This window comes from Heliangelus exortis, chromosome 2, assembly GCF_036169615.1.
Source record: "Heliangelus exortis chromosome 2, bHelExo1.hap1, whole genome shotgun sequence".
Lineage (NCBI taxonomy): Eukaryota > Metazoa > Chordata > Aves > Apodiformes > Trochilidae > Heliangelus > Heliangelus exortis.
Genome location: NC_092423.1, coordinates 117,403,591 through 117,428,387, shown reverse-complemented (window position 1 = coordinate 117,428,387; position 24,797 = coordinate 117,403,591). Strand labels below are relative to the sequence as shown.

Genomic DNA, 24,797 nt, shown 5'->3' with positions numbered 1-24,797 from the left:
TTACATCCATTGCTGGATTTCCTTCTATATTTTCAGTGAAGGATTTTCCACCAGCAAGCCAAACCCAACCTAAGAGCCCTTTAGAAGAATGAAGCAGTTTAGACATCCATTTATCTAGCATCCTAAGGATATCCCATTCCTGGGGACGACTACAAAAACAGGGCAAGTAGTTAATGATACTTTATGGTTACACAAATATGAGAGGTTAGCAAATGGGATGCCCATCTACAAGGATGAATGGAAGGAAGGTCTGGGGAACTACAGCCCAGCAGCCTGACCTCAATGCCAGGGAAGTTTATGGAGCAGATCATCTTGGTGCCATTATACAGCACAGCAAGGACAAATAGGTGACCATGTCTAGTCAGCAAGGGTTTATGAATGGCTTCACTAGTCTGATCTCCTTCTATGACAAGATCACCTGTGCATATGATGAGGGAAAGGCTGTGGATGTTGTTTACCCAGACCTCAGAAAAGCCTTTTAAAATGTTTCCTGCTCCTGGACAAACTGGCTACATATGGCTTTGACCCAGTGTACCCTCCAATGGGTAGGGCCAAAGAGTTGTGGTGAATGGAGTTCAATCCAGCTGGCAACTGGTCACAAGTAGAGTTTCCCAGGGCTTGGTGTTAGGGACAGTTCTGCTCATGTCTTTATGAATGATCTGGGTGAGGGGATCAAGTGCACCCTCAGCAAGCTTGCAGATGACACAAAGTTGGGAGAAAGTCTTCATCTACCTGAGGTTAGAAAGGGTCTATACAGGTACCTGGACCAGTTGGATCAATAATCCAAGGCCAATTTTATAAGGTTCAACAAGGCCACGTGCTGGGTCCTACACTTCAGGTCCAACCCCATGTAACCCCACAGGTTTGGGGAAGAGTGGCTGCATAAAGGAAAAGGACATGGGGGTGTTGGTCACCAGCTGGCTGAACATAAGCCAGCAGTGTGCATATGTGGCTTGTATCAGAAACAGTGTGTCCAGGACGAGGGAAGTGATTGTCCTCCTGTACACAGCCCTGGTCAGGCTGCACCTCAAGTACTGTTCAATTTTGGGCTCCTCACTATAAGAACAACATTGACCTGCTGGAGTGTATCCAAAGAAGAGCTTCAAAGCTGGTGATTTTGGTCTTGTAAGGAGTGTCTGAGGAAAATATGGTTGTTTTAGCCTGGAGAAAAGAAGGCTAAGAGGAGACCTTATTGCTCCCTACAACTACCTGAATGGAAGCTGTAATCAGGTGGGTGCTGGTCTTTTTTCCCAAGTAGCAAGTGACAGGAAAAGAGGCAATGGACTCAGGTTGTGCCAAGAAAGGTTTAGATAGGATATTAGGAAAAACTTCTTCACTGAAAGGGTTGTCTAGCATTGGAACAGGGTGCCTAGGGAAGTGGTTGAATCAGCATTTCTGCAGGTATTTGAAAGATGTGGTGTTTAGGGACATGGTTTAGTAGTGGACTTAGCAGTGTCAGGTTTATGGTTGGACTTGATGGCAAGTTCTTTTCCAACCTAAAAGATTCTTCAATACTATTTTCTAGTATAATTCTTCAGACACAGCTGATTCATAGCCAGAAATTTTCTGAGGCAGAGGCAGTATCTATATTTTACAGCCCTTGTTACAGTTTTCTTCCATTAACCTGTCCAGCTCATTGTCAGCATATGTAAATTGTTGGCATCCACACCATTAGCAATTAAGTTTCTAGATCAACTGTGCAGTACATGAATATATGTCCTTTTATTTATTTTAACCTTGACTGCAGTTTCAGCTAAAGCACCAGAATTCTTAAAAAGGAAAAATCATTAGTCAATTGTACCTTGCTCACCCTATTGCTAGTAATCTGTTGCTCTAACTCATGTAACCTATCATAGCAATGATTGTTCTTTTAAGCCCTGATTCAATACAGTAAAGCAAATATTTACCTTCTATATGCAAGGAACATGAGCTTTCTACCTACTACCAAACACATCTGACTTAGGTAGTTCACTAGTACAGCATATCTGATATTTTCCCAATAAAATGCATTCTTTTTTTGGAAAAAACAACAACAAAAAAAAAATCATCATGGAATGCCTGGTCTCATTCAAAGAGACACAAATCATATAATAAAATGTGATATGGGATGCTAAAAACAATCACTACGACTGTAGAGGATGAGGGAAAAGTCCTTACCTTGCCCTTCTCATGTATGCAAATAAACAGCTATTACACCTATTCTTTCTTCTATCTGAGTTCTTCTACTCTGTAAAAATAATATTTATTGAAAATTGTTGGCCATTTCTGACACTAAAATTTAAAAAAAGGATCAGAATTATACAGTAGGCAGTCCTCAGATATATAGATTCAGATTTTACCATTTGTCCTGGTTTGGGCCAGGTTAAGGTAATTTTCTGTCTTGTAATTCTGCTTTCAGCTAAGTCTCTTGTAAGCAGCTGTACTTGCTGAAATTAACAGCAAGTTTCTCAGTCAGTGTCTGCTTCTAGGACTGATAACACTCAATGTTTATAGTTACAGCTAGAGGATGGTCTGCAGAACCAAGGCCACTGCCCAGTTCTGAGGAACATTTTGCCCTCGGGATGTAGAAAGGGAGTAAAGAGGTCCCACCTGCAGCCCTCCTTTGGGGAGGAATGGACAAGATAAATGACCAAAATTGACCAAACAGAGTATTCCACCCCATACACATCATACTCAGTATAAATTTGAGGGATCATGAGGGTCAGACACCTTCCTGCTTCCCCTTCTTTACCTGTCCCTGTTTTGCTTGGGCATCCGCGAGGATTCCATCCATTTTTCTGCCTGTGCTCCTGGTCCATGCCAGCCTGAATCTGTGTGTTCCTGCCTCCAGCTCCCGACTGCTGCTGACTCCAGGAGTCCAGCCTGGACTTTCCCAGGGCTGCCCTGCAGCCTTGGTGGTGATGTGAGAGTTATTGCGGGAAAGGGGAGATGAACATGGTATCAGTTTTCCTGTATATTTGTATATATTTAAAAATTTTTCCTTTTTATCATCACTGTTTCGTTAGAGCTGTGTAGTTTAGTCTCCAACCCGTAAGTCTCCCTTATTCTCTCTGCTTTTTTTATCAGGGAGGGGAGGGGTTTAATAGAGAGCATCTGTCATTCGGTTTAATTGCTGAGCCAGTTTTAAACCATGACCTAATTTCAAATTATTGGAGACATCAAGGTACCTGAAGTATTCATGTTGGGTCTGACCTGAGGAGCAGCTTGCATAGTGTCCTGACTCAAAATAGCCAGCAGCATACAGACAGGAAGTAAATATCCTTTCAGTTACCTGCATTTTCCTGACTGAGATAGAGAATGTACCAGAAAACGTATTGAGTAAAGTGGCACGGATCTATCTTCCATTAATTTATCTAGTTTTGTATACTTACACTTGTAGTCTACACTATTTTCTGCAGTAACGTGTTCCACAAAACAGCTACACTCAAGTCATGAAAAAATACTACCTCAAACTTTATAGCTTGAAACATTACCTAAAATACACCATCTGACTTAACCACAGCTATTTACAATTTGCCCACCACCTGATGTGCTTTGCACATCTGGAAATGGGCAGAGAAATAAGATTGGGGAACAGAGTTGGCTGTGAGAATCACATTTTTGTCTTATAAAATGGTGGTAGGGTGGGAAGAAGCTTCTCTCTGCAGCTTCTCCAAAGGGATCTCTGTGTCTTCATGGCCATTAAACATCAGAACTCCAAGTCTAGAAGAGTATCAGTCTGATCCCATGATATTGGGTTCAATATAGGACCATAATGAGTGATCTAGACCATGTTGCTCTGTTCCCCTGCCTTCCTTTAGGAGAAACTCCAGGCATACAGGCCATAAAAATGCTATAGTAGTACAGACCCTCAGGTCTCTGATCTGAACAGTCAGGGGACTACAATTACATAGTGTCCTTGTGCTGTTCTTTAGGCTGAAAATAAGCTTTGGTTCCTTGCATAAAATATAAACAAATTACATTTTAGACTACTGCACATTATGATATTCAGCACACATCAATTTCTTGAAAATGGGTTATTCTTTTGAAGCTTTTTATTAGCTCAGGTAACTCATTTCAATTCAAGAGAATCTAGTATCTGTAACTATAATTGATTTTTTCTCTGCATTTTCCCTTTAGCAATATGAAGCACAATCAGCTTCAGTTTCAACTCATTTTATGCTTATGACACCAGAAATAACTACACAAGTGTTGCAGTAAGTGACTAAATGAATTCATAATTTATTCTAGCCTCACAAACACCTTCTTAAACAAACTATAGAATTTCCTAAGCTTAGTAAAAGTTATTGTCAGTCTAAAAACTTTATATAACCATCAGACACTTGTAGTATTACTGACAGTACAATTAAAGAGCAGGATTCCATTTTTTTTAAGATGTTAAACACCAAATATCTGTTCTTTGAATAATCAGTTTGCTTAAACTCAGGTCAAATAAAAGATTCCCCCTGATGGTCCTGTCTTTTAGCACAGGACCACAAGATGAATTGATCCATCACAATTACGGTTGGGGATGAGCATGTTGGATGGGGCACTGAGCAGCCTGATCCAATGGGATGTGTCCCTGCCCATGCAGGGGGAAGGGGTCAGAACTAGATGATTGTTCAGGTCCCTTCCAACCCTACCCATTCTATGATTCTGTAATTATGGTCTAAAACATCCATGGGGAGAACAGAACCAGCTGTGAGTGAGGGGCAATATAAAATTGGAGAACAGTTGAAAGAGATCTAACTGCACACTTACCCACCTCCCTCAGGAGGAGAAAAGCCATTATATCCAAAAGAAATTAGAACTATTAACCTGGAGATGCCAGAGAGAGTAGAAGAAAACTTCTACCATATCAATTCAGCCTCTTAAATCTTAAAAGAGAGGGTAGTTACTTGGTAAAATATCCTTAAGGTAAATTCTGGGTCTGGCTGGGAGAAACTTGATCTTCATAGCTGCCCACATGTTGCTGTGTTTTAGATGTGTTTGTGTGTGACTTAAACAGTGTTGATAACATGTCAATATTTTTAGCTTCTGAATGGTGCTTGCACAGACTCAGGGCTTTCTCTGTTTCTCTCTCTATCCCACAGTGTGGGGAGCAAAGAGGTTGGGAGGGCAGAGAGCTGGGGCAGCTGACCTGAATTGACCAAGGAGATATTCCATGCCATATGATGCTGTAGTCAGAGCTTAAAACTTACGGTGTTTTTTTCCAAAATAGTTGTTGCTTGGGGACTGGCTAGGCATTGGATATACTTGTGGGAAGAGATGAGTGATTGCTTTGCCATCACTTATTTTGGTTTTGGCATTTCTCTCTTTCTTCTTCCTTTAAACTATTAAACTATCTTTATCTCTACCTGGTTTCACTCTTCCAATTTCCCCCCCACACCCATATGATGTGGAACAATAAATGAGTGAAGGGCTCTGTTGTCCTTAGCTGCTTGCTGGGCTTAACCCACAAAGAGAAAGAAAACATCTTTTGGAAACATCTGCCTTCAGAAGTTCGTCACCTGGTCGAATTCTAAACCTTCCTGGAGTTTCAGAGCAACTGGTAATCAAGATTACCAGAAATTGCCTATCATACAAATAGAAGATTGAAGATTAAAAAAAGGGAAGATTAATGGAAAACTGAAGATATGACCTTTCAGAAATTGTGATAACAGTAAATTGTATTTATTGATATTTTTCCTAGAATCAAATAGTTCTATTCAAACTAGGGTGACCTATATCTTCCACACCATACTCTAAAGAAAGAGACACTGAATGCCAAATATATAATCACTTAGAAAGGCAATTACCTCTTACAAAAGTGAAGCTTAAGATATTTCATTCATACTAGAGATACCATCCACAGAGCAGTAACAATCCTTCTTTTGCTCCACCAAGGAGCAAAAAGTTAGGTAAATAGTTTACAGACTTTGGTAAGTAATGCAAGTAAAAAACAAGCAATAAAAGAGTGCTTCCTCCCATCTTGCTCTTCTGGATACAAAGCATGCATCCTCTTTCCAGCTAATGAAATGTAATGGAAAAAGCAAACTTCACATGAGTAGATTTTAAAAAGCTGTGGCCACCACACAATAAGACATTAGAAATGGAAGAACGTAGAACTGGAAATGAAGCTGCCAGTAATTATCTACACAGTAAATTTTTTTTCAAGTATTTCACTAGGAGGGCAGTAGTGATGCAGTTAATCAAGTCGTGCATACAAGGACATTTCACTTGACTTTTCAAGACATGCTGTAAAATGAACAAATCTGCATTTATTTTTTTTAAAGAAAAATAATGCCTAATTCTACCTTGCTAAATATTTTCTTGGAATCTGAGAACATCAATGTTTCTTACTGCATTGAGTGTAAAGAATCAGCATTCTGTGACAAGAACATAAGACAACACTGCTGTTATCACTTCCCCAGGAATGGCTAAAGAAGTGATCACTATCTCTGACTAAAACAACTTATCTTCTTCCAGTGGTGTGAAAATACTGTGCTACAATGATTCTCCTGCTTGCTGGTGATTCAGTCCTGAGGGCCACTGTACAATGGGAGTTTGTGATCCACACAACAGTAGAGCTAAGCAGAGACAGGTCTGTGGTGTGCTATGCTGTACTGCACATACCACTTGGCTGCAGGATAAAGTTAGCCTGATAGTCATAAAGGAGAAGACTGTAGGCAGCTCCCACTTGACATCTGGTAATTACACCACCTGCATGGTCTTCTCTTAAAAAGTGAACCACCATGTTGTGACCATCTTTTTGCCTGACAGAAGAAATGCTGAATGAAATCCTTATGAGACAAAACAAACGAAATTATTTCCTCCTAAGAACTCTAAGGTGTGTAATGCTGGTAATCCTTAGCACGGCAGGATCCATGCTATAACTGGAGGTCTGTTTGGTACTGTGCAACTTAGGGTTCACAACGTCTGAAGGGATGTAAGATTATCTATGCTATCCTGTATTTTTCACTTCAAAAGGTATTTAAAGTCACACCTGACGGAGTCTAAGTGCCCTTCTAATGGAGACCTGTAACATATTCTTGCACCAGTACACTAAATCTGCCACTGAAAACCTTGCAATTTATAGTCCAGTCTCTGCATGCAGAAGAGGACCACTCTCTCCCATTGATGGCAGCTCCTGAGCATTCAATATAAAGCAGATCTTAATTGGTGATGTTGCCAATTTCCCAGTAGCTTCCAAAAGGAAGAGTCATCAAAAAGGGACATGATGAGCAGTTCACATAGCTTTCTCCCACACAATCATTCACTTAAACCCCAACAAAACAGGCTGCAGGCCAGGAAACTGTTCTGAAGATGTACATCAGCTCACATACCACCTTTTCCAGGGCCTCTCTTCTGGCAAATCATGTATTCTAGTCAAATAACAGCATAAAAGTTTTTGTCCAGCTGGGAGACACAACAAAGAGGAAAAATCTGCTGGTAACAGAATAACTTACCAGGTCTAGAGTCTGTTTCCTGCATGTTGCCAAACACCTCTAGGAAACAGGGTAATCAAGAATGTCTGTTGAACCAGAGAAAATGTATTGAGAGCACTGCAGATTGGACACTCTTCCATTAAAGCACTCAGAGACTTATTAGAAAAGCAGTATAGACTATGTAAGGAGTAGACTACGAGATACTGAGTTATTGTCTCATCCAAGATTTTTTTTAAGTTAAATGAGTCATGATTTGGTAACTGTTCAATCACAATTCCCAGAAATTTCAGAAAAAATACAGTTCATTCCTCTCCAATTGACATCAGTGAGATTCTGAGGTAATGATTACTCCAAAGTCTCAGTGGACTTCAGCCAAACGCAAAAGACATCTAATGTCCAAGTGCCATGGAATTCCAGAAGGACTGCAGTTTACAAAAAACTACTTCATCTCCCAAGTAGATTTACAAAACACAATGCTTGGGCATTATGATGTTTACAAAACCAGCCCCTGGATATAATTTTCAATCACAGACCTTAAATGTTTTACATTTTTACATTAACAATACATGTGATTTTACAGTTACACTTCAACTTTTTGAAGTCAGAAGGATCCTTTCCACTATCTGCCAGTAATCCATTTCAGCCACCTGCACTACTGACCACGCTTAGAATGTTGCCAGTGTGTTAATAGATGTCCTGTGCATTCAGACAGCATCATAAAGCTGGGCAGACAATGGATTGAGAACAGCCCCGAGGAGAAGGGCTTAGGGGTGTTGGTTGATGAAAAGCTCAACATGAGTCAGCAATGTGTGTTTGCAGTTCAGAAAGCCAGCCCTGTCCTGGGCTCCACCAAAAGAAGCTCCTGGGCTGTACCAAAACAAGCATGGCCATCAGCTCCAGGGAGGTGATTCTTCCCTTCCAAGTATTTTGTCCAATTCTGGAGTCCCCAACACGAAGCCATGGAGCTTTTGGAGTGAGGCCAGATCAGGGCCACAAAGATGATCAGAGGATTGTAGCACCTCTCCTAGGAAGAGAGGCTGACAGAGCTGGCATTGCTCAGCCTGGAGAAGAGCAGGCTCCAGGGAGACATTACAGCAGCCTTCCAGTACCTGAAGGGGCCTACAGGAAAGCTTAAAAGGGAGTTTGTACAAGAACGTGCAGAGACAGAGCAAGTAGGAATGGCCTTCAACTGGATGAGGACAGATTTAGATGAGATATTAGGAAAAAATTCTTTTCTGTAAGGGTAGTAAGACAGTGGAACAGGTTGCTCAGAGAAGCTGTGGATGCTGGAAGTGTTCAAGCCAGGCTGGATGGGGCTTGAAGCAACACGGGCTAGTGGAAAGTGTCCTGCCCATGCAGTCAGGGTTGAAATTAGATGATCTTTGGGGTCCTTTCCAACCCAGACTACTCTATGATTCTGTTTAAGAGTGATAACTGAAATCAGAATGTAGTCACACACTATTCTTTTTCATCTTTGCTTATATATGTTTCTTTTGAAATGGATTCTTCAGAAGTATAACAGCTTAACTGTTTCTTCAATTTAAAATGTTTCATTCTAGCTAAGCCTGCACTGAAAATTCTGATGCGAATAGTAGGAGGCTTTTTCTAAAAAAAATAAAATATACGAACTGCCAGTTTCATGCTTTTAACACCTAAATAAATAAATTGAACTCTGAAAATTATTCTCTTGAACACACATAAAGATGGAAGCTTGTGTTCTGCAAAAAAACTGCATCATAACTAGTGTGTGCATTTAAATCATCTTCTATAAATAGTAGAATTTTTATTCCCAGTATCCAGATTTTAAAGTATGAGGTTTAGTAACTTTTTATGAAAGGACTCAATAAACAACAAATACTGAACCCTAAAGGGAACAAGTCAAGCGGTTGTATGCAACAATGCCCTGCAGTTCAGTGATGGCAGAAAGCCATTATTTGAAATTAGTTATACTGCATATAAGGAGTGTAAAAAGCATCAAAGCAATTAATGGATTAATGGAGTACATGATAAAAAATTCAATCCTAGTTACAAACAGCTACTGATCTGGAAACTATAGTGATGAAAAATACCTAAGTTTGCTGATAGAAACTTAAGGTTTTTTTCTTGCCTTCAAAATAAAAGACCCTTCCTGTGTAATATTTTGTCAGATCCCAAAGGTTCAAGCAGTTCTGCAAGGTGTAACATAACCATTAAATCAAATAAAAACATACATATACTGTCAACAAATGGGAAAATCAGAATAAAATAAAAGCCAGTCTTTCAGAGGCACAGCAATTTCAACAGCAAGCTGTACATTCTGAATTTTCTATCAGTGGCAGTTACATGGCAATATTATAATCACTATAACCATGGAAACTCATCAACCATGCCATGATTTTGCCTCAGAATCTCAGAATCCCTTATCCAACACCCTACCTGTATCAGAGGTCCTGTTTGTGACCTTTCCTAGTTTTAAATTGACTTTGTATCTTTGCCGTTTTTGATGAAATCCATGATAGAAATATGTGCCAGGTTTTGCATGGCACAAACCAGAGTGGATTCTTAAACAAAACAACCCCAAGCACAAAACTCAAACAAAAAGACACAAAGCATTTGTTTACGCACAGATAAAATGCTGCCCAAACATCAAGACAGTGGAAAATAAAAAATTTCCTTTAAACTCCCTTTAATGGTTCCAGATATGTTTGGGGATCTAAGTATCTCCACAGAAATTAACAAAAGATTCTGTTCTGTATTTTATACATAATGAGGCCAATAACATCACACATACACACTCACCTACCGTACCTTCCAGATGCCACAGAATCCTAGAGGAGTCCTGTGGTTTATACCAGCATAAGACACCCAAATCATCTTTCTTTTTATGTCACATTGATACAATTGTAAAGAGCTGTAAATTGCAGAAGGAACTGTGGAAGTAATGCAGCTACAGACTAATTATGGCCTTCACTGGAACCGAAGGATTAGTTCTGGAAATACAAATTGATTCCATGAAGGCCTCAAGCCCACTCACTCTGTGACTTCCTTCAAACAGAAAGAATTAATTGACCCACTGTGACACCTGAGTGACCCAGGCTGTTCTCTCTCCTTTTTTGTAAAATCAAATGCATGCATCAAACTTAAAACTTCTGAAATAAAAACCTAATATAAAGAAACAATCTATTAATTAACTCTATTATTAACTCACAATTATTCAAGCATAACACAAGACTTTTTTACCATGAGCATGGTCAAACACTGGAACATGCTGCCCAGGGACATTGTAGTGTCTCCATCTTTGGAGAGTCAAAACCCATCTGTCCTAAGCTCACAGCAACCTGGTCTAGCTGATTGTTTTGCACAGGGAGCTTGACTAGGTATTTCCAGCTGTCCCCCCAACCTCAGCAGTGAGGAAGCAATAGGAATAAAACAGAATCAGAGCAGAGCACCATGTGGGTTTTGGATTTTTAGATTAAGGTCCAACCTGAAACAAGTAATTTGTGATAGAATTTGTACATGTAAGAATGCTGAACTATCCTAAGATTGCATAATTTGCATGCTTTGATCCCAAGTTCTATATAGCAAAAACTGGGGAAAAAAAATTGAAATTCATTACTACCTTTTAAGCATCTTACACTGAAGCTTTTAAAAATGGCAGAAAAAAAGACTATTAGTAATGTTTCTTCAACAATATCCCTCCTTTTGCAACTCGTAATTCTAGAAAAGGGAGGAAGCATTGAGCATAGAGCCTTCTAGAGTACAATTTAATATGTAATACAGGCAACTGTAAAATTACAATTAAATCCTCTGGAGAGGTTACAAAATTACATTGTGTAAGCTATTTGTAGCTAGTACGTCTCAAGTAAAATCCAGTGAAGTGAGAATTATGATGCAGCTAAGAAAAGAAAGAACCAGATGAAAGCCAGAGAAGCTGATTCTGCTCCCTGTTACATTAATAAATACATCTTCAAAGTAGGAACTCTAAGTGATTTATGTAGGAAATCAAATTAATTACTTTGAGTACCTGAAGCAATTGTTATTTCATGAAATTTTGATGCAGCTGGCTGTTTATTTACACACATATAAAGTCTTTATTTCATTCACTCCTGAAAGTTGCAAGTTTAACCCTAAGAACCTTCACACAGCTGCTGGACACTTCAAACACAGGGAACAGTTTCAAAGTAAGCTATGTTTGATCAGATATTAACCTGATATTAAAGATTAAGGATATTAAAGGATATTAAACATTTCTGATATTAAAGACTATCAGAAAATACATATAATTTTTTACAGTTACCCAGCAGTTCCATTGCATCATCTTCATTGTCAATATCTTCTTCAGTTACAGATGGGGCTGTGCTTTGAGCAGAATCAAAGGAGTCCTGAGAAAGCATGGCAGCCAGCAATTTCTTATGTTGCTGCTGTTGTTGTTTTAGTCCTTTGGTCTTTGGCTCCATTTTTAAGCTGCAAAGGAGGAAAACACAACTTCCTCTTACTGGTGCTCTCTACAAAATACGTCACATGTTTGTCACAGTAGCATGGTCCATGACACTATAGTTAACACTATCATATCACACATAAACCAGCTGGTTGTCTCAATAAGCCACTTATGCAGAACAGGATGTCAATTACTAATCAGTATTGTTATGACACAAAGCTGGCAACAAAAATCTGCTCTTTGGGTGATTATATCACAGCCCCACAGAATTAAGGACTGTATAGTTACAACAGTTCTCCTGGTTGTTGACTTACATCCTTACTCTAAGTAACAGACAACTGGAAAGACACAGAAGTTACCAGAAAAGTCAAACACAGGACTTGATCCAGTGAGCAATCTCTGATTCCTTACAGGATCAACATATAGACAGAACAGGAGTTTGGCCCCGTACAGGAGGGTATCAGCAGCACCTCAGCCTGTCTTACAGTCTGTTGCAGGAAGGCAAATCTATTCCAGAAATATGAAATTGGATAGACTCAATGATAGTTCATTTCCCACTGCAAAGATAAAGGCTAATAAGACAAAGAAGACCTTAGAGATGAAGAACAGGCTTTGAGTTTAGGACATCAGGTAATGGATGGGACCTCTGCAAGCTCTAGTTCATTTCAGGCTCTAAGAAACAAGAGCAGTACATTAAAAATTACTCAAATTCCCCACTGTGCCCACACAGTATCCTTTGAGGATGCTTTGCAGGAAGCTTGCTTCTTTTCGGAATTTCTCCAGGAATTTTTTCCTGTAGAAGACTACTAATAATGACTCGGAAATGAGTTTAATCCTATTTTCATGATGTTCAAATTTTTGAAATATGAGCTCAGTACCAGCAGAATTGCCATTAGTACTTTTATACGGTCCCTTATCTCATATTAAAACTTTGTCTTGCCTCCTTACAGCAGCTACAGAAAGCAGCACAAAACCAGTGACAAATACACTATTTCCTCTGTAGCAATTGAGGACACAAAAGGGCAAAAAGGTGACCATTAGTTTGACAAAACATCACTCACTCACACATCTACCTCGGACTGGCTACACTACATTTTCCAGTCAAAGTAGTAGTGAAACATGTCCTTTCAGTTGCTCAACATTAATTCTACTTCTTTTTTTAAGGAATAAGATATGTAAAGTGTGCTTCCATTCCTCATCATCACAAGAGTGTATGTTTCCAAGGAGGAAAAAATGGTTATTTCCCACTGTCCGCTACTGAATGGAGCAAAAACCAGAAAAAACCTTCTATGCTATGGTCTGTGAAAACAACACAGAGAGAGGGGGTTGAGTGAGACTGATGGCAAAAAGGTGATCTATCAATGCCTAATCCTATGGCTATTTATATAGTATTTAATTTATGGAGCAATTTCTTACGTTTAGTGATAGGTAAAAGAAAATGTATTACCTGGAAAAAAACAGGACAATTAGTTTTCACTTTCCTGTTCTTACACTGTAAATGAAGATTAGGATGTGTTGTGAGAGTTTGTTGGCTTATAACATAAATCCTGATAATTAGCGATCAATTAACTATCACTTTTCATTAAGAGCGCTGCAAAATCAACTCTGACAAGATATAATTTGAAACATTAAATGTGAATTTTAAAATGCTCCCTCTTCCAGTTGCCAGGTAAAAATGTAATTGAATTATTTAAGGCTACTTGGCTTCCCTGCCCATGCAGGGGCATTGGAACTAGGGGATCTTTAAGGTCTCTTCCAACCCAAACCATTTTGTGATTCTATGAGTCTATGATACTTTTAACTATGAAGCAGATAAATGAAATTCTTTACAACTGGAAACAGTATCACTCTTTAGAGAGTTTCATTTAATGTCACAAAACGCAAACTATTCCCACTGATTTTGGATGCTACATTAAAAGTAAATTATTATTATCTATTACTTCTCTCATGCATTTGGGTTATAGATAGCTCCTATGTTCTGCTAATAGTAAATTGATTCCCAGGAACACTGAATCAGACCTAAAAGAAACTGTTTATTAAGTATTAGTTATTAAATACTGAATACTAAATATTCAGATTAACCTTGATCAGTGAGGGTTTTCTAAACTTCCATATATAAATTTCATCAATTTTCATACCACCACTATCTTGAAGTTCTGCAATTCTGTGATAATTTCACAAGACTTTTGCAGCTTTTAAAAAATGTCTTACTAAACCTGATGAAATATTAATTAAGCAAAAATTATCCCAGCCATAAAGTCAGTCATCCAAATGTAAACCATTAAAACAGTGTTCACACTTCAGGATACATATTTTTCAACAGCTCTTCAGTACTTTCTACACCTAAAAACTAAGACAGACCACGAGTCTTTCCTGGCATCAAGTACCTCATATTCTCCTTAGTTCATATGCCAGGCAACATGATTTTGTCATTCTCAACAAGACTTCCCAAAACTATTCTCAAAGCCATTAATCATATTTTTTAATTATAGCATTAGCTGTGAGGTTTCTCACAGCTTGTACCACCCTTTACAAAGAGAAAAATACACTGATTTGAATAATCTTTGCTACTCAGAACTAAACCTCTTTGCTCCCTTCTAAAGATTAGACAGAGATCCTTATTTCTGCTCCTTCCCATTGAGAGAAGGGATACAATATCTTCAATTTGCTCAGCAATGTAGAACAGATCTTTCTTTAGTATCTTTATTTGGCCTTATGAAAAAGAAACCCAAGCCCTCACAATCAAGCTGCAGTGCTGTTTGCTGACTCCACTACTTTCCCAGGAACTGCAATGGAGAGACCCAGAGTCTGAGTTCTGCTGGTTCCAGTCTGGTGTCTGCCTGAGGGATCACTACTACTCCTTTGAAACAGTAGTAGCTGCAGCTTCCCCCACAATAATCTAATTAAAAGAAGACATCAGTACTTGTGGATAACAGACCTTCCCAACATGAAGGAAAGTTAATGAATGCAGACTCTAAGAGTACAGAAAGTGACAGACCAGTTTCCTTGTGACAAGGAGGTGAATCCCAGTGCAGAAAGCACACAGCAGACACGGTGCCTTACACCTTTTCAGAGGGCAAGTACAGAGTTTTTGACTTCTTAAAAGGGAAAAAGGGGAAAAGAAAGGCGTCTGCTGAAATCAAAGTACTAGTTGCACCCAAGTACTAAGGCTACAGGGATGAGGGAGAACAGTTGGTGTTTTGGTTTTGTTTTTTTAAAAAAAAGGAATCAATCCCTTTTAAAGAAAGGTTGTGAACATTTCCTGTGATAAACAGTTGTGTTTAAGTCATAGAAAGTGGATTCCTTGTAAAAATTACATTCTCTTCCATGTTGCTGAAGTGCATTAACATACTCCTCCCAACCCCCAGTCAAGTGCAACAAATCATCAAAAGTTATTTACTGCAGAGAATACAATTTTCTCTTTGAGCAAGAATTGTTCCTAGCACCACAATGCTAAGTGTAAGAACTGAAGATTGATTTGTTATGTTAAAATTAACACAGATACTGTTTCCCTTACCTATTTTTCCTTTAAATAAGAAAATCAGATATATCACTAAGGTGTCAGGAAGATTAACAAACAGCTACTGCCAATCAATGAAAGACAGAAAGGATTGAAGTATTGTAATGAAGCCATACACCACAAAATTATTACATAATGGACCCCCAACCATGCCAACATACACTTAACTTTACACCTGGGAATAAAACCATGGGATTGCAAATGAGTATAAAGTTAATCAGATACAAAACCATCATAAGAAACCAGCCATAGATTAATGTCTTCCACTCATTCTGCATGCTACCACATTATGACATGGGAATTCAAAAGACCTGCATTCTGGAGTCTTAGAAATAGGGTGTTGAAAAGACATCTCTGCTTGATAAATTACAGAATTTTTTAGGCTGAACCAAAACCCCACCTTCCTCCAGGGCTGCTGCTATCCTCACTGTCCCACTGTTCGTTTTTATTTCTTGGTATTGGAGGCTGCAGCATCTCAGCAGCCAGTGGATCTGCATCGTTCTCTTCACGGCCAACCCATTCTCCAATCACACGAGGTCTTAGAAGGGGGGTGTTAAAACCTGCTGTGTCCTGCAGAGAAATAAACAAAAAATAAGTTTAAAAAAGGAATAAAATAAAATTAAGAAAAACAGAAACACTGCACTGATTGTTCTCTACTACACAAGTAAATAGCAAAAAAAGAAATAGAAAATGAAGCTATTCATTTAAAAATATAAAACCAACACAGTACATTATCATTTCAGAGAATAATATAAACATTCTCATTAACAAAATTTCAAAACCGATTTGCCCACCTCAGTATTTCCTATTTCTTAGTTTTCAAAAGCAACTGTAGAAATCTGGTGTATCACCTTGAAAAATCATTTTAAAAAATTAAGGCACAACCCTTAAAACCAGCATCATGTCAGTTCTGCTAAGCAAGAGATGAGGTCACTTGTCTAATGAATACCCCAATGAATAGACTTGCAAATAATTAGTATCACACTTATTTGCATTCTGATTTAATGCAAAACTAATAAATACATCATCTACACTTGGCATTTTAAAAATAACTCTGCTGGGATTTACATATTATATGTTCCAATTCTGAAAACTGCAGACTAAAATTTCAGTAAAATGTATTTCTGAACCTACAACTCATATTTTGAACGATTTACTGGAAGAAGTAGCTGGAGAGGGGTGCAAGAAGCACAAAAAATGCAACTGGAATACTGATGATTTGCATTACTACGTCAGAAATTTACCTTAAGGAAATAAACTGTCCTTAAATGTTGTATGTATGTTCTGCTGAAGTGGTGAATATCTCTGTTCTCAATGTTACTAGAATGCTTGTAGACAAATGGTCATGTGCAACAGTACAGTCAAATTAAAAAAACATGCACGTATGCAAAAGCAGATATGAAATGATGGGATAGGAATATTTATTTTGCTTTAATTAAACTCCTGTCAAGGCCAGCAAAGGCACTTCAAATATTGTGTTCCTAATTAGAAGAGATATATTCTATTCTTAGCCTTGAATGACAGAAAAATTTAGGGGAAACATCCTTGGCTGTTACCTACCTCAGAGTCTCAATAAATATTCCCATCATAAACCAATGCTTTCCAAAGAGCATCTGGATAAAGTACAGAACAGTGATTACTTAGCCTAGCAGCTATATTTTCTCATTTTCCCAAAAGCAAACCATTTTTAAAGTCTCTTCCTAATTGACACAGATATAGTAAAAGCACAGTATGAAGCAGAGTCCTCTACTGAAATGAAATAACAAAACAAAAAAAAAAAGCTGGAAAATGCTTTCATAAGAACTTTTTTATCCCACTCTGGCTAGATGCTATTATTTTACTCAGCAGAACTCTAAGATCTTCCATTTTGACAATGCCAAATCTGACCCAGGCTCTGGATTATTCACTCACACTTGTTCTTTTTTTCTGCTTTTTGCTATGTACCTGTGAGGGCATAACCACACTCTGCTCTCCTGAGGTCTCTCCAGACTTCTCCACCACTTTTTCCTCAGTTCACTTTTTCCTCAATGTCTGTTTTCTGCAAGGCAGACGTGACACATGAGGACCACTGAAAACTGAATGCAGCCAGTACAGAAGAGGGAAATCTGAGGAAAACACCATGGCTTCAGAGGTTTTAGAAGCCCTAACCACTCGCATGTCTCTTTTATATTTACAGATAACCCAGTTGCTGCATCTTTCTGGTCCTGTGTTACAGGAAGGTAATGCAGAGTAGATGACAGTGGCCTCTGGTCACTTTACAGGCATAACCTGTCACAGGTGTGGCTACCGTCATATGCCTCTGAGGTAGGAAAAATATTATTCCACTGCCCACAATGCCTGCATTACACAAGGCACTTGCATAAGTTTATTCAAGTAAGAACCCCTTTGGGTACTTAGTACCATGCTACTCTAGCCATTTTCTCCCTTGCCTTTCTCCCTAGAATCATTTCTAGTAACTAAAAAAAATTGTTCCTGGAACAAGTTCAACTTGCAAGAACTTGCAGTGTCAATCTTGCTAAAAGCTTTCATTCCCTTAAGTGAAAAGGAAGAGCACCCAAAAATTTGCCTATTTTTCAATACTGTAAGTTTTTACTGACACTGTACAGGGCAACATCAGCATATGAGTAAGTAAACAGTGAATACTTTTGTTCTGCTCATTTCTTTTCTATATATTTTAGGGATTAAAGTAGCACCTCTGTACTCAACAGAAATGTAATTTACATTACATAGGTATGCCTTGCCTCACTTTATCACCTTACTTTCCTTTTTGAATCCTTTTACATTAGCACACCGCTGTTAATCATATCTATCTATATATATACATTTATATATATTTATATTTTAATATATTTATATATATACTGATTTCAAATCAGTAATATTCAGGGTAATGCCCTCACAAGTACATAGCAGAAAACTGATTTCAAATTCATACTCTCCCATAACAGTAGAAATGGTCAATGACATCAGTGTGCACAGAAGTATTTTTAGGACAGGTAGGTATTTAAATCTGCACTAAATGAACCTATGGTGCAGTCCAGGTGTCATTCAGGTTTCACTTCAATGGCTATCAACTTGAAACACTCTGGCTTCCTTTATGTGAAGACCAGGAAAAGATGGCAAAAGACTGGAAGACTGCCTACCAGGGAGCAGTGACATTTGTGTATTCATTTACTGAAGCATAGTTTAGAAAGCTCAGTATTCCTAGTTTCTGATATGCTTTCTAAAGAAACCTTCCATAGTGAAAAATACTTCTGGTGAGCAGAAACTTGTTTATTTTGATGACTTAGAGGAGTTTTTTCATCTAGTTTATTAATTATAACCTGTGCTGGTTGTAGCAATATAATACAAGAATAAAGTATACCTAGACATGGCACAGAAAAAAATGCTTTAATATTAACCTTGAGGGTCAAAATCTGCTATGAATTATTAGATCATCTTCACTTGAGACTCATTCTGGATCTCTAACACTTAGCTGTCTCCCATTATTAATGCTTAAAGTAATGGAAAGATACTGTTGGGAATTCTGGACAAATTTCACAATGTTATGACAGGTCTCACACTACCTGTGAAAGCTCCAATATATGAAGCTTAAGAAAAGCATCAGTCACATGAAATATTTGGATTATGTGGAAATCTTGTGTATTTAAAAAGAAACTATTTCTAGTCTCTGTATTTGCAGTATTAAAAAGCCAACCAAACAAACAAAAAAACTTGGAAAACTTTCTCAAAGTGTTGCTTACAAAATCAAAAGCCTACCTTTCCTGCCCTACCTCTTTTATAATTACTTTATTTCATTCAGTCTCCAACATGAGTCCTTTTTTTGCATGGTCTAGTTCAGAAAAATGCTGAAATGAGTACAATCATATAAACCCATTTTAAACCTGTTTCTGCACTGTGGCATCCTGTCTACTTTTTTGCCTCACTGTATCTGACAATACAGACATTTTACAGTACAACATATATTACAGCATACTTCTTGACATATAGACAAGTAGTGCTTTCCAGCAGCAGCACATTCTCAAGGAGGCACATCATCAGTAGTCCCATGGTCAGAGCATTCACGAAGGACACTGGAGCTTCAATATCCTACCCTTCTGTGAGTATTTCAATTTCCACTTCCCAGGGAAGTACACAACAACAGACTTGATAAAAAAATCTCTGAAATTAATTCTGCACTGTTCTCTACACTTTTTTAATCTGCTTAGAATTTCACAGGAAGGCCAATATCCTAACTGGACTTTTTGTTTGCATGAAATTCTTCACATTATTAAGGAGCTTTAGGAAACTACACACTTTGATTCATAGTTTTTGTTCAGTGTTAAGAAGGGTGTGTCGAGTCAGAAATTTGTGTTATATTAACTTTGTACTTTAGCTGTAAAATCTGTGAGTTTTATAGAATCAAGGCATCTCTTCTCATTTTATTTCCTTGCACACAGTAACTGCAGTGCCAGTTACTTATTTTACAGAGCTTCCATGGCTAAGAGATGCGAGCTCAATCATCAAGAGAGATATAACACTAAACCTTGCAAGTCTGAAGGAAATCAGATTAAAAAGGAGGTAATATATAAAATGTGTTCTAATTGCAGTAGTGTAGGTTGGTTTTTTGGTTGTTTTTTGTTTTGGTCTGGTTTGGGTTTGTTTGGGGTTTTTTTGCAATAATATCAGTGAACTCAGAAATCCTATTAGCCTGTGTCAAACTGAAAGCTTCCATTTTGACCTCAAGACTGACCTTGTCTGCCTGTATTTTTACTACCTCTGTCTTGGACTGACGCCCAAAGTACTGGCAAAATGCTAAGAGCAGATATTTGACAAGTATCCGATTAAATGAAACACCCTTCCACCAAAGTGATTGTTATTCAGGGCAAACTGGTTTTCCAAATCCAAATGGTCAAGTAACTAAGCAACTGGCACATTAACTGGATTACTTGGAGGAGATACATCAACAAACAATACTGTTCAAGTACTGTCCTGACAAAGGAAGCTGAAGATTACTTCATCCAGAAAGAAATATTTTAAAATAATTACATAATTAGAAACAAAAATAAACACATACATAGTCTCTCTTTTCTCCAGATTCGTAGCCTAAACCACAAATAAAATATTATAGGCTCTGACCTAATCAGTAAGAATGTTCAAGGTGCTGGACTGTCTCATCTAAACCATGTTTAGTTTGGAAAGGAAAACCTCGAAAGTTTGGATCGGGTGATCCTTGAGATCTGTTCCAACGTGGTATTCTTTGATTCTATGATTCTTGACAATCAGGAAACCAAAGCAAGGAAGAGCATATAGAAGAATTTATTACTGTGTTTAGTTTTATGTCATGACACCAATAATAGAACCAATGCTAAGTTTTGGCATGCTCTTCTAGACACCTGATGTGCTAAATGGTAAATCCAAGCCACAGATTAATGCGGTCTGAAAAGTGACCCAGTGCTGCCACAGTCTACATATGGAAACCACAGTATCAGCATTTATTTCTGGGAAAGCAGTTAAATGAATTGACTACATTTATATTTGAAAAATATATACCATTGGAAAAATACACCAGGAACATTTTCAGGTGAAACGGAACAAAAGTCTGTCTAATGTTAAAGTATCAGGTAGCCTTGGGTTGCTTTTTGGCCTAAGCTAAAGAATAAACTTAGAAACAAGTCACAGAAATATTTCAAGAACTAGCTTGTGTAAGAGATCATTCATTAAAGGCAGGATTCCACAGAATGGTCCTGGGTATGATCAACTTATAGATACAGGAAGGCAGCTATAAGGTCTCCCTGGAGCCTTAACACAGTAGTGTCTCCTAAAAAATATATGTAGAAAAACACATGATAACAGGCTGTAGCCCAAAGTGTCTTCTTCCTCCCATACATAGTATTTCATAGTTTTTTTTAAGAAATAAAACCAAATGAAGAGGTGTTTCATATAACTATTCTTAAAGGTAATTCTAATGAAAGTATTTCCTAGTTGTATTTCTCATAACTTCTGAGAACAGTTAAGTAAATAGTAGGAAGGCTTAGATACTGTTGTACTCTTGATATGAACAATGAAATACAGCAAGATCAAGGGCAAAATGATAAGTAAAGGCCGTGGTTTTGAAAAGGCAGCCTCATGCACATGACTGCATGGTAACAGTGATCAATCTTGTGATCAATAGGGCAAACCCATTGGAGGTATATTTACGCACTTGTGTCAGAAAGGTTCATGCCTTCATTTAACCAGGAGAAAGGAAAGATATTTTTAAAACTGTCTCCTATACTAGGCATTATTCCTGTGTCTTATATACCCTTTGATTTTATTTCCTTGAGACTAATGGTTTCTGACACTAAGAAAACAACCCAAGATTCTTGGCACTAGAACTGTACCACTGTTCACTGGTGAGAGCAGGGAAAATAAAGGTGTTTTGTTTTCTGAGTTTGATTACTCCTTCAACATAAGTTCATTACATGTAAAACTAAAATTTTTGTTACGTATCAAATTTGTAATGTATCAATTTGCAATGTAATGTATCAAATTGTGTAATGTATCAAAAGGGTCAAAACAGAAGAGATCATTGTTTGATGCATTCAGCAAGGAAATAAAAACTGATATTTATGCCCTGTGCATTCCTGATCAAATCTAGGGAGCAAAAATCATTCCTAAATATTCTCATAAACCATATCTAAGAATGCAGAATTCATTACTTCATGACTCAAAAGTACTTAAAACTAAATGTTTCCAAAAATACACAATAAATAACCCAATATACTCTATTAAACAAAGATGGCATCAAGACTAACAGCACTTCCATGGCCTCACTGAAACTCTTAAACTCACCGAGATTTTTTTTTTGCACAGTTGACAGCTCATCCTGGATCAAGCTCTTAATACATCAACATATATAGAATCATAGAATCATAGAATTGGCTGGGTTGGAAGGGACCTCAGAGATCATCAAGTCCAACCCCTGATCCACTACTGCTGCAGTTACCAGACCATGGCACTGAGTGCCACATCCAGTCTCTTTTTAAATATCTCCAGGGACGGAGAATCCACCACTTCCCGGGGCAGCCCATTCCAATGCTTGATCACCCTCTCAGTAAAGAAATTCTTTCTAATGTCCAACCTAAACCTCCCCTGGCACAACTTAAGACTGTGCCCTCTTATCTTGCTGAGAGTTGCCTGGGAAAAGAGACCAACCCCCCCCCTGGCTCCAACCTCCTTTCAGGGAGTTGTAGAGAGTGATGAGGTCTCCCCTGAGCCTCCTCTTCTCCAGGCTGAACAGCCCCAGCTCCCTCAGCCTCTCCTCATAGGATCTGTGCTCGAGTCCCTTCACCAGCCTAGTTGCCCTCCTTTGGACCTGCTCCAGGACCTCGATATCCTTCCTAAACTGAGGGGCCCAGAACTGGACACAGCACTCAAGATGTGGCCTCACCAGCGCTGAGTACAGGGGCAGAATCACTTCCTTGGACCTGCTGGCCACGCTGGTCCTGATACAGGCCAGGATGCCATTGGCCTTCTTGGCTACCCGGGCACACTGTTGGCTCATGTTCAGCTTCCTGTCAATCCAGACTCCCAGGTCCCTCTCTGTCTGGCTGCTCTCAGCCACTCTGTCCCCAGCCTGGAGCTCCCCATGGGGTTGTTGTGGCCAAAGTGCAGGACCCGGCACTTGGCCTTGTTGAACCTCATCCCGTTGGAATCAGCCCAACTCTCCAGTCTGTCCAGGTCCCTCTGCAGAGCCCTCCTGCCTTCCAGCTGATCCACACTTCCCCCCAGCTTAGTGTCATCTGCAAATTTGCTGATGATGGACTCAATCCCCTCATCTAAATCATCAATAAAGATATTAAACAGAACTGGGCCCAACACTGATCCCTGGGGGACACCACTGGTGAGCGGCCACCAACTGGATGCAGCACCGTTCAGCACCACTCTCTGGGCCCGGCCCTCCAGCCAGTTCCTAACCCAGCACAGAGTGCCCCTGTCCAAGCTGTGGGCTGACAGCTTTTTCAGGAGATTGCTGTGGGAGATGGTGTCAAAGGCCTTGCTGAAGTCCAGGTAGACTTATCCATATAGCTTTCCATACCCAGACTTCCTCCAAACCCAACAGAACTTAAGTGTGTGTGCTAGAAGAGGGAAATGCTGTTCTCATTGCCTAAAATTCTCACAATCATCTGTCTTTTTCTAATATTCATTAGGCATACAGTAAATCTTACCTTATCCAGTTCATCAGAAATAGCAATGCCTGAAAACAAAACAAATCAAAAGAAAAAAAAAATTAGAACCATTCTTCCATAAATGTTTTTTTTTTACTACAGTAAGTAAAAATAAGGTTTAATCTGAAAAGTTTACATTGTTCTCTGCACACTGCTTTTCAATGCAATATATCTTACTTTGTTCCATTAGAGAAATTGCCTGGATACAGTATACACTGGATACAATATACAAGTTCCTCAGCTGCAGCATTATCAAAATGAGCTTTCAAAATCTATGGAAATGAAAACAGCAGATGTGCCAGTAAAGTGATGAGCTTGAGTATACTTCTACCTGCTCTTTTAAATTATACCAGCAACATGATATCTACACATGGACACGTTATTATGCAAACCTCTCTCTGATCAGCATGCATAACAGCATCCTGCAATTACAGGGCAACATGGACATGACTCTTCCCTCTTTCTCCATGGCTCTGTGTAGAAATGGTTCTATGAACACAAATGGAACTTAAAGAGAGTAAAGTCTCAAATCAAAATTTCATAATAGAATGCAAAACAGGTTTTCTATATCCTCTGAACAAGAACTTGTTTATTTGCTCTGGCTCTTTCTGCTGATGCCTGACTGAGGCTTTTGTATGCTTGCTTCCATCATGTCATCCACCTCTTTTAGTTATGAGTATACTGTACTATATCCTGTAGATCCTGTACTATATCCTGTACTATACTATCCTGTTAATATGCACAGGTGCTCTCAGAATTTTTAACACATCTTCAAGCCTCATTCTTATCACATTGAGCGATCGAGTAATCATACATCTAATGCCATCATGTTGAAAATTCTGTTATATTGAAAGCAAAGCTCTTCCCAGGGTTCCTATGAAGTGTGACAAAAAACTTCTCCAGGTTAGAATTTCAATTCAAAAATCAAAACAAGCATCTCCTGGTGGTGAAAATAAAGTAGAGAAGTACCTGTGCATAGGGAGAATACACACTTGAAAGCTGTTTTTTAATTCATAGCATGTTACTTTTTCCAGGGAGTGCAAGTATTTATAGTGCAAAAAATATGTAGTACTATCTAAGTAAAAATTATTTCTAAAATCATGCTACAGATTGCAGCAGTATAAGCTTATTTCCATGACATTTTTATTTCTTACTATTTGCTATACTGTAACTACACAAGTTCTTCAGGATTTTACTATACTTTTACTCATTACCTCTCCATGGCTAATTCTCAGTTCAGATTACTTCCTTGTATTGATTTTTGT

The 24,797-nt window shown here is 38.5% G+C and overlaps 1 protein-coding gene across 1 annotated transcript in view; it reads right to left on the bottom strand.

The window, feature by feature from the left end:
* C2H8orf34 (chromosome 2 C8orf34 homolog) overlaps positions 1–24,797 on the bottom strand; it is a 158,190-nt gene that overhangs the window by 84,503 nt on the left and 48,890 nt on the right. Inside the window, exons 5-7 of the mRNA XM_071737739.1 lie at positions 23,533–23,561; positions 15,744–15,913; positions 11,683–11,849 (exon numbers count right to left, since the gene is read on the bottom strand). Coding sequence (XP_071593840.1) covers positions 11,683–11,849; positions 15,744–15,913; positions 23,533–23,561 — 366 coding nt within the window. The remainder of the gene's footprint in view (positions 1–11,682; positions 11,850–15,743; positions 15,914–23,532; positions 23,562–24,797) is intronic.